The sequence below is a fragment of the Centroberyx gerrardi genome, chromosome 2 (genome assembly GCF_048128805.1).
Source record: "Centroberyx gerrardi isolate f3 chromosome 2, fCenGer3.hap1.cur.20231027, whole genome shotgun sequence".
Taxonomy (NCBI): Eukaryota; Metazoa; Chordata; class Actinopteri; order Beryciformes; family Berycidae; genus Centroberyx; species Centroberyx gerrardi.
In genome coordinates, this window is record NC_135998.1 from 15788755 (window position 1) to 15800047 (window position 11293).

General features: G+C 40.2%; 1 protein-coding gene across 1 annotated transcript; it reads right to left on the reverse strand.

The window, feature by feature from the left end:
- Positions 1-489: 489 nt before the first annotated feature.
- Positions 490-11067, reverse strand: LOC139923159 (myosin heavy chain, fast skeletal muscle-like). The gene is made up of 39 exons (XM_078286498.1): positions 10861-11067; positions 10635-10775; positions 10384-10540; positions 10263-10290; positions 10063-10174; positions 9863-9955; positions 9712-9775; positions 9532-9630; positions 9333-9436; positions 9071-9209; positions 8813-8931; positions 7682-7831; positions 7410-7580; positions 7020-7320; positions 6772-6845; positions 6573-6660; positions 6329-6446; positions 6126-6249; positions 5908-6044; positions 5570-5825; positions 5231-5473; positions 4970-5146; positions 4737-4882; positions 4562-4652; positions 4068-4457; positions 3810-3936; positions 3588-3706; positions 3313-3509; positions 3028-3211; positions 2765-2930; positions 2489-2613; positions 2036-2344; positions 1753-1956; positions 1526-1651; positions 1251-1421; positions 1035-1139; positions 835-930; positions 601-732; positions 490-510 (listed from the first exon to the last, which is right to left on the reverse strand). The coding sequence occupies exons 1-39, from the start codon at positions 11065-11067 to the stop codon at positions 490-492; spliced, it is 5811 nt and encodes a 1936-aa protein (XP_078142624.1).
- Positions 11068-11293: the final 226 nt, after the last annotated feature.

Below are 11293 nucleotides of genomic sequence, written 5' to 3' on the forward strand. Positions count from 1 at the left end.
TTTGAGGCCATGGATTGATAAAATTTGTAAAATCAAGCATTCAAATAATTATATCTGAATAATCTGAATAACTTGAACGTCCAGTAAACTAGTAAAAAGAAGTCCTCCAGCTTACACAGTATTGGTTAAACACTGAAGAAAAGGAGACTTTCACATTGTATTAGTGAAGTAAATGGGTTAACAAAAGCACATTTTACAAGTCACAGTTAAAGAATCTAGCCCATACTAATTTAAAACTTCAAACACATATATCAGTTATGGTGGATGTGTGACTGAGTTTGAACTACAATTGGGGCCCTTTGTCACTGACTATCACTCCTGATATAGAATAACACATTCTACCTAAGTCCAATACTTTGATTGCTTGCTTTGTTAATGGAATTAAGCAATTAATAAGACAAAGACAAATATTTGTGGAAACATTTATTGTGTGCAATCAACAATGTTGTCATATTTTATGACTTCTTGTGATGCTTTTATTGAAAGAACTTATTCAGCTGCTTCTTTTCCCTGTGAAAAAAACATATTTTTAGACTAAACCCAAAGTTCAAAGTTAATATTCAATAAATTAACATGCACCGTTGAAAGACATGTATTTACCTTGCCAGAGTCACGGCTCTTAGCTCTCAGCTTGTTGACCTGGGACTCTGCAATATCAGCTCGCTCTTCAGCCTCCTCCAACTCATGCTGAATCTTTCTGCACTTTGACAGGTGAGTGTTGGCCTGTTCCTCCTGTGAAACCATTATATATTCTCATTGCAACTTCTAAAAGTAGAATAAAAATTGAGAAAAAGTTTGCAAATAGATGAAGCATTTTACATAATTTAAACTTACCGCTTCCTCAGACTGTCTCTTGTAGGCCTTCACCTTCAGTTGCAGCTTGTCTACCAAATCCTGCAGGCGGGTGACATTCTTCTTGTCCTCTTCAGTCTAATGTAAATACATGAACATGAATGATCATTAATAATTAGCATATTGTCTAATATGGTAATTTAGTCAATAGGAACACTATCTCAAAAGTAAGCTTGGTATACCTGGTATGTGAGTTCCTTCACTCTCCTCTCATATTTACGGACACCTTTAACAGCGTCTGCTCCACGTCTCTGTTCAGCTTCAACCTCTGTCTCCAGCTCACGTACCTTCAGTTTATAGGTAATAGGTATAGTAAGTTTATAGGCAAATTATACACTATGAAACTCGTTCTTATTTTGTAATGTCATTTTCTGTAATCTGTGTTACATTTATCTTACCCTGGACTCCAGTTTCTGGAGCTGCTTCTTGCCACCCTTCATGGCCAAGTTCTCAGCCTCATCCAGGCGGTGCTGCAGGTCCTTGACTGTGACCTCCAGGTTCTTCTTCATCCTCTCCAGGTGAGCGCTAGTGTCCTGCTCCTTCTTCAGCTCCTCAGCCATCATAGCAGCCTAGAAAATGAACCATTTATGGTAATCAGGAGTGTCATCAAATTCATGTCCTTCCAGATGTATGAGATAACATAAAGATACTACCACATAAGATTTAAACCCACATCAGTGATGGCTTTCTTGGCCTTCTCCTCTGCATTCCTCGCTTCCTGAACAGTGTCATCTACTTCACCCTGGACCTGGACCAGGTCAGTCTCCAGCTTCTTCTTTGTGTTCAGAAGGCTTGTATTCTAAGAAGAGGAAGGACTAATCAGCAATGACTATAATGATGTAAACATATTATATAAAAATGCATTGATTATAGAATTAGTGAAGAAATTATTTTGCTTACCTGAGAGTGCAGCAATCCAACACGCTCACTAGCATCCACCAGCTCTTGCTCAGCCACTTTGCGGCCTCTCTCTGTCTGTTCCAGTGCAGCCCTCAGCTCTTCAATTTCAGCCACCATGAGACCGTTCCTACGGTCCACCATGGCAGCCTGCTCCTTGAGGTCTTCCTGTGCTCTGAGAGCATCATCAAGGTGCAACTGTGCATCCTGTTAAGATTGTTGAAATAGTAAAAGATCAGAATGTTGCTACACATAGAATGACCTGCACAGTTGTTGTGTGATGTACCTTCAGTTGTCCCTGGACATTCCTCAGCTGCTTCTGGGCCTCAGCAGCCTGGCGGTTAGCATGACTCAGCTGAATCTCCATCTCATTCAGGTCTCCCTCCATCTTCTTCTTGATTCTCAGGGCATCATTCCTGCTCCTGACCTCAGAGTCCAGAGTGCTCTGCATGGAGTCAGTCACCCTCTGGCTGTTCCTCTTGATCTGCTCCATCTCCTCATCTTTCTCTGCCAGCTTTCTGTCAACCTCACCCTTAACCTGGTTGAGCTCCAGCTGGACACGCAGAATCTTGGATTCTTCATGTTCCAGTGTTCCCTAATGATTTAAAAAATATTAAAATAGAGCCCTTCCTACCTTTTGAATATTAAATTGAACTGTCTTCCATTGCTATTTACATTTCTTGTAGAAACCTAATACACAGATTAACAATTACAATATTAAACTCTATAGAAGTTTTACCTCAGCTTCCTCAAGTGCTGTCTGGATTTCAGCCTTCTCTGTCTCCACCTGCTTCTTGGACTTCTCCAGCTCATGGATGCTCTTTCCAGTCTCACCAATCTGTTCAGTCAGGTCTGAGATCTCCTCTGCAGGGGGATTCATGTGTTTAATATTGCTAAACCTTGAAATGTAGATTATATAGTTAATTCAAACTAATGTACATAGATATTGGTCCAGCCTGTTATCATTTCAAGCCAACCTAACAGCAAAGTCTAACATTTTCTGGAAGGAACTCACGTTGCAGGTTCTTGTTCTCGCGCTTCAGGGTCTCCAGCTGATCCAGAGCTTCCTCATAGGAGTTCTTCATCTTGAACAGCTCAGTGCTGAGAGAACGAGCCTCTTTCTGAGCTCCTTCAAGCTCTGCCTGACCCTCCTCGTATTTCTGCTTCCATTCTGCCAAAACCTGCATAGCAATTTAAATGAAATGAGCAATGTTACCCAATTTTGGAGGCTAATATTCCAGTGGCTGTGACGTGTTAAGGTAATCAGTGTCAACATACCTTATCAAAGTTCCTCTGCTTCTTGTCAAGATTGGCAGCCAAAGCATTGGCTCTCTCCACATCAATCATGAGGTCCTCCACCTCACCCTGGAGCCTCTGTTTGGTCTTCTCCAGAGAGGCACACTTGGAATTCACAGCCTCAATCTGCTCCTCAGCCTCCTGAAGGCGCTGGGCAAGCTTTTTCCTTTTTTGTCAAGCATTTGCCAAATGTAATCAATCATGTGTACTATTGTAAAAAGTATTTTGTAGAGGCTGTTATGAAAAACAAAATCTTCATTGACTTACTTTGACTCCTCAAGCTCCTCAGTGCGCTGGATAGCATCAGTTTCATACTTAGTCCTCCACTGGGCCACTTCACTGTTGGCCTTGGACATTCCACGTTGCAGCTCAGCCTTCGCCTCCTGCTCTTCCTCAAACTGCTCCCTCAGAAGATCACAGTCATGGCGGGCCGATTGCACACCATGGGCAAGGGCATTCTTGGCCTGCAAAAGATTAGTAAAATAAAAAAAATTGAACAAATGAACATACAATACTTAAAAATCTTTGAAAACGTTCCTCACCTTAACTTCCTCCTCGATTTGTCTCTTCAGCTCCTCAATCTGCTGTGTGAAGGCTTGCTTGCCTCTGGTCAGCTGGGAGACGAGGGCTTCTTTCTCCTCAAGCTGACGACCAAACTCGCCTAGTTGGAAATTTATTTTTTCTTTTTTAATTATGGATTGAGTTCAAAAGTACATTGACATTTTTGTATGAACACAAAACTGCATTTTGAAAGTAAGACTTGCCATTTTCTGTCAGCAGTCTTGCTCTCTGAGCGCTGATGTCATTTATCTGGCGAACATTCTCATCATTCTTAGCCTTAAGTTCACTAAGCTGGTCCTCAAAGGTGCGGCACATCTTCTCGAGATTTCCCTGTTCATCAACATTAGAGAGGTTCAGTAATTCTTCCACTAATACAAGTTGTATTTTTAAGTGTGAATATACATATACATATATACACAGTATATATATATAAATAAAATAACATTAAAATAACATTATACCTTGGCCTTTGCAACAGCTTCCATGTTGCTGGACAAGTCATCAATCTCCATCTTGTATTCACTCTTCTCCTTCTCAAGCTTCTGCTTGACACGCTGGAGGTTGTCAATCTGTTCTCCCAGCTCTGCAACACTGTCGGCCTGTTTCTTGCGGAGAGCAGCAGCGGTGGCTTCATGCTGTAGGGTGGACTCCTCAAGGTCACGACGCAGCTTCTGGAACTCTGCCTCGCGCTTCTTGTTCATCTCAATCTGAGCAGCAGTGGCTCCACCAGCCTCCTCAAGTCTCTCACTGATCTCTTCAAGTTCCCTGGAGAGGTCAGCTCGCTGCTTCTCAACCTTGGCGCGAGCAGCACGCTCAGCTTCAATTTCTTCCTCCAGTTCCTCAATACGAGCCTTGAAAGTTAATACATATTGATAAAGTTAATTTATGAAACTGATACGATGCCTACATATTCAATGATAAGTTTGAGATAGATTTTAAATTAAACATTACACACCTGGAGCTCTTTAATCTTCTTCTGTAGCTGAGCACCCAAAGATTGTTCATCTTCAATCTTACTAAGAAGCTGGCTTGTCTCAAAGTCCTTCCTGTTGAGTAAATTACATAATCATAAGATATGAGTTGCAATAACATAATTTGTGCATACAATTTTCAAATTATGTCCAAATTACTTCTTGATTTTCTCCTCAGACTGCTGCTTGTCATTCTCAAGATCCATGATGGATTCCTGGGCCAGTTTCAGATCACCCTCAAGCTTCCTCTTGGCTCTCTCAAGGTCCATGCGAAGCTTCTTCTCTTGCTCCAGAGAACCTTCAAGCTGCAAAATAACACGTTTGTAATTCCAAAAGATTAACAGCAAGTCTATATTCTCACTGAATAGCAAATGCCATCTTCATGAACTCACATCATCCACTTGCTGCTCAAGCTTGGTCTTGGCCTTGGTCAGAGTGTTGACTTTGTCTTCCTCTGCCTGCAGGTCATCAAGAGTCTGCTGATGTGCCTCTTGGAGGGCTTTCTTCTCCTTTGTCAGCTTAGCAATGCTCTCATCTTGAGAGGCCATCTCTTCAGTCAGGTTCTTCACCTGAATATGTAAAAACAAATTGTCATAATCGGGTAATTATTCAAATATTGGATGATACATTAGATAGAATGAATATATATTAACCTTGTTCTCAGTGGCATGCTTCTCCTTCTCCACTTTGGCTAAGGTAAGCTCCAGGTCATCAATGTCCTTCTTGAGCTCAGAGCATTCATCCTCCAGTTTCCTCTTCTTGGCAGTCAGCTCAGCATTGATTTCCTCCTCATCCTCCAGTCTCTCACTTGTCTCTTTGAGTTTTGCCTCCAGCTGAATCTTACTCTTGATAAGTCCCTCACATCTCTCCTCAGCATCTGACAGATTCTCTGATTCCTAGTTAAGAACAAAAGCGAAAAAGGGGAAAACATATCAACATTTGTTCTGTAAAAGGTGAGAAATCACCAAAACTTTCTGTTAACATTTACTCACAGATGCCACTTGCAGCTGCAGATCATTCTTCTCCTGCAGAAGAGACACCATCTTCTCCTCCAGTTCCTTCTTCTTAGCCAGGGCCGTGGCCAGGTCTGTTTTCATCTTCTCATAGTTTTCCTTCATGTTCGCCAGCTCCTTCTCAGTTTCGGCACTCTTCAGAAGAGGCTTGATCTTGTAGTACACCTTCATCCATGGCCAGTGTTTAACATTCATGAATGAGCGGACGTTGTACTGGACAGTGTAGATCGCGTCCCTATGAAAGTAAATCGCTATTATGCACAAAGCTATTTTGGCACTGCATTCAACATAAATATATGGTTAAAATTTTCACATGCCTCCTTTCCATCATCTTCACAAACTCCTTCCTCATGAGGTAAGCACGGCAGAGAGCCTGAGTCATGGTGACCAGAGAAGCAAGCTTCTCATCTCGCATCTCCTCAAGGGTACCCAGCAGACCAGCTTTGAAGAACACCTGACAAGAATATAAAAATATATTAGGCAAATTACATTCATCCATGAAACAGAGCTCTGTTTTTTCTTACTGAGTGTTCACCTTGGTGTGTCCAAATTTATACTCTTCATGATCCACATCAATTGATCCAAGGAGCTTCTCAGAGGCCTTCTTGTTGTCAATGAATTGTCCTTCTGGGATGACGCTGGCATTCAGTACTTTGTATCTATTGCAAAACAGTTCATTATCAGATTTGGCACCTTCTTTTCAAAGTCCTTAAAACTCTGTGGTAAATTGGATAATACCTCTGCTTGAAGTCACCATAGAGGATTCTGCTGGGGAAACCTTTTCTGCAGATTCTGATACCCTCCAGCACACCGTTACACCTCAGCTGGTGGATAACCAGGAAGTTTTCCATCAAACCTGTGAAGAAGTCGTCACTTCAGAATTATTGTGACAAAGTAAAGACTCCCTACCACTAAGCTGTGTTAAATTACTAAAGCAACCTATACATACAATATTAAAAACATTTGCTAGCTGTCAGTGTACCTGGAGTCTTTGACTCATTGGGAATCAGGCAACGTACAAAGTGAGGATGAGTGCTCCTCAAGTTGGTCATGAGCTTGCCCAAATTCTCCTGTAGATACACGATACAACCAAATGTTCTTTATTAAACACATGAAATAAAAACAATTTTGAGTTTGAGTTTAATTCCAAACAGGCACTTTAGGTTGTTCTTAAACTTTACCCTGAACTGTGAGGACACAGTCTGCATGGAGCCACCCTTCTTCTTGCCTCCCTTTTTGCCACCACCACCAGATTCTGTTGATTTGTTGATTTATTAATATCAGTTGATAGGTTCAGTGTTATTTAGTCATGATCAAACTGCAAACTTTTCATAGATCATTTAACTGACTTTTTTCAGTTTTCATCCAAGACATGTTAAAATTTTAACATTTCCATGATCCTAATCACAGTTATGAAGTTATAATGTACCTTCAACAACAGGGGGATACAGGACAGGCAGCAGCTTAACTGAGGACTTCTGGTAAAGCTGTATAACAGACTCGTTCAGGGGATCCTTGTTCTTGTCCAGCCAGCCAGCAATATTGTAGTCCACAGTTCCAGCATAGTGCACCAGGGAGAAGTGAGCCTCAGCCTTGCCTTTGGTGGGCTTTGGCTTCTCAAATGCTTTGGTTTTACCAAGATGCTGGTCATACAGCTTGTTCTTGAAGGTTGTGTCTGAAGCCTTGGGGAACATGCACTCCTCTTCAAGGATGGAGAAGATGCCCATTGGCTGTATAAAAGGTGCAAAGAGATACATCATGAAAAGGCATTGTTGTAGCATTCAAACAATAATTACATAGTCACAACATTATTGTGTACCTTTTCAATAAGCTCAATGCAGGCAGCCAAGTCCATGCCGAAGTCAATGAACTGCCAGATGATGCCCTCCTTCTTGTACTCCTCTTGCTCCAGGACAAACATGTGGTGGTTGAAAAACTGTTGCAGTTTCTCATTGGTGAAGTTGATGCACAGCTGCTCCATGCTGTTGTACTGTCAGTGGATGAAGGATTAACCAAATATAACACAAACAAGGTTAAAAATCATTTTTTTTCTATTATCTAGTCAATGTATTACCATGAATGCATACTTACATCAAAGATTTCAAAACCAGCGATGTCCAGCACACCAATGAAGAATTGCCTTGCCTGCTTGGTGTCTAGCATTTGGTTGATACGGATCACCATCCACAAGAACATCCTCTCATAGATGGACTTAGCCAGGGCACTCACTGAGTTCATGACCTGAAGAAAAGTTTTAATTGAATCAATATCATTAGAATCCATAGTATCATAAAGCTGATCCTCTGACAGATTTAATAAAATAGAGATCCATCAACTGACATTTAGACATTGGATTTACTTGATTTTTTTCCTCCAGGACAAATATTATGTCACATCTAGCAGTACAATTTTAACTGAAATAGAACTAATGACAGGACAATCAACACATGCAGTACAGTCCAGCTAACAGAGGACATTCAGTTACAAACTATTCCAGATAAATGTAATTCATGAAATGCCTCCATTACATTACAAATACTTTATACATATTCAGCCTCATGAGGAATTTGCAAACTCCTTTCTGCTGATTTTTTTTAGCAATCACTATGTAGCGAATCATGCAAGTTTTACACAGTACACTAATATTATGTAAAAATAGAAAATACCATCATTGAAAGGTATTCTGGTTAATGCCTTCCATTTAAAATCTTACTTTGATAATTTCAGAGAAGTCATATTGATAATAACATATTAATAATAAATAATTGATTTTTAATGCATTGTAGTGCAAAAATGAAGTAGTATGTAAATAAGACATCTTATTATGTTTGCCATGACTGCTTTCCTTGAAATCTGTTTGATTTGAAGTTTTTAAGTTCATTATTTTTCAGATCTCATGCTTTTCATGCTGAACTGTTTTAGCTTAAGTATCTACTCATAACTGCAGTTTTTACAAAAATAGAATAGCATAAAAAGTGGAAATTTTAAATTGGAAATCTGTAAGGACAGTACCTGAAACTAGAGTCAAGTATATTTCCTGATCAAAAATATTCTTCCATACTCCTCCCATGTCTTTTGTAACTGCTTTAGATGTACAAATAAAGCACTTCTTCATGGTATTCATAGTCATTTACATGAAATTGCTGCTTAAACACATTCATGCACTGGCTCTTGACTTAATTATGAGATATGTATAAAATTAAACAGAACAATCTTGCTCACCTGGGGTACAGTCTGTCCCTTGGTGACAAACTCATTTCCGACCTTCACTCTGGGGTAGCACAGAGCCTTCAGCATGTCAGCTGAGTTCAGACCCAGCAGGTAAGCAACTTTGTCAGCATCTGAAAATGTCACAAAAATACATTTACTACATATATAAGTGATTGTAAAATGTGACATTATAGAAAATACTAATTGTATTAATTTCATGCCAGAGGTTTTTTTTAACTCATCCACTCTTGGAATTAAGTTAATACTCACCCTCTGTGCCATCTGGCTCAGCCTGCTCTTCACGCTGCTTCTGCTTGAACTTCATGCTACCATGGTGGAGCACAGCACCGGTAAACTTGTAGATGGCCATCTTTTCATCATTGGTGAAGCCCAGAATATCAATAGCGGTCTGTATTCAAAAGAGGTATAGACATTGAGTAAAAGTCTCAATAGAAAATACATTTTACAGATTAATTGTGATGGCACATTGAATGTATAATAGATGAAGAAAATGAAAGCGCAGATCCCTCACATCAGTGGCAACCAACTCCTCTTTGTCATCAATGCTGGCCACAGTGATCTGACCCTGACTGCACATGGGGAAGTCATAGGGGTTGGTGGTGATGAGCGTCATTTCTGGAGATTTAAAAAGGTTTAAAGGAATTAGTGGTTATGGATTGTGTGAACAATATGTGTTGTTTTAACATTGTATCACAAGTTATTTTGCTTACCAATCAGCTCCGGTTTGTGGTTGGTCATCATCTGGTAGAAGATGTGGTAGCCTCTCTCATCAGGAAGCTGGAACGTCACTCTGGACTTCTCCAGCAGATCTATAAGCATTGTTCATGATTCAAAATCTACACCACTGATAATGGCAGTCATTTCATTTACTATGTGAAGTTGATACTTACATGTCTCAATATCAGCACTAGACAGTTTACCAGTTGTCCCAAAATGGATTCTGATGAATTTACCCTGTTTGGAATACCACATTTTTAACATATCTGCATAGGCAATATATAATGCAAGATATTTCTCAGTTTGAAATCCTTCCATACTTACAAAGCGAGAGGAGTTGTCATTCCTCACAGTTTTGGCATTACCATAGGCTTCCAGCAAGGGATTTGCTGCAATAATCTGATCCTCCAGTGAGCCCTATAATCCATTTTTTATATTAATATTGATTTAATATGGTAAATTTCCAGTTCAGTTTCCATTTCAAGTGTTTTCAATGTTTTTAGAAAACATTTATGATAATATACCTGCATCTTTCCTGCTGTTTGCTCCTTCTTCTTATCTCCACCCACTGAGATGGTTGCAAAGTACTGGATGACACGCTTAGTGTTCACAGTCTTTCCAGCACCAGATTCTCCACTGGGCATAGACATGTAGAATCAGACAAATTTACTCAATGAATTGGATTATATTGGTGTTATAGAGGTGCAATAGATATAAAACTTACGTGATCAAGACAGACTGGTTCTCCCTATCTGTAAAAGGAAAAATTGAGAAATATATTTTTTATCTATGTAACATAAATCCATTTTCTCGATAATTTATACATTTTCTTGACAAGGACATACCAGTAAGCATGAACTGATAGGCGTTGTCAGAGACAGAGAAGATGTGGGGTGGGGCCTCCATACGCTTTTTGCCTCTGTAAGCACTTACAACCTCAGAATCGTACACTGGGAGCCACTTGTAGGGGTTCACAGTGGCACAGAACAGCCCAGAGTAGGTCTGAAGGGGATGAGAGAGATGCAATCACTTACAGTATATTATATATGAGTCCATGTACAATATTATACTTTACTCCATAGGCAGAATATCTTACGTAGATCATCCATGCTGCATAACGCTCTTTGAGATTATACAGCACAGAGGCTTCATTGAGATGGGTCATCATGGCCATGTCCTCAATTTTGTCATACTTGGGAGGGTTCATAGGGGTGACATCTTCCTCCTTAACTGTCTTCTCCTGAAATATTGAAACACAATGTTAGTGTTGAAATTCCAACTGCAAGTTGCACTGTGGTGAGTTTCATGAAACTTCAGCCTACCTCCTGGGTGTCAAGGACTTTCACGGTGACTTTGCCACCGTCTTTCTTCAGGATTGTACATTTAAGGTACAGCTCCTTAGCATCGGCCACATAGGCAGCACTTTTGGCATCAAAGGGTTTGTTTTGAGCCTCAATCCTCTCCTTCTCTGGTTTCCGCAGGTAAATGGCGGCCTTGCCATAAACGGCCATCTCCGCGTCCGTACTCATGGTGGTGGCTTTCTGTAGATAGACAAATAGAAATTAAATTTGCCTCTCAACTGATGTGGATTGTTTGCTTTGGAGACTGAGCACTGCATGCAAGAAGAATTCTTTACATTCTGTAGTTTAAATAGAGAAAATATAACTCTCACCTTTTCCTACCCAATCACAGAGGAACTTTTCACAACCGTCACCCCTAAATGAACAAAGAATGTTTTGTGACATTTTTAAATCA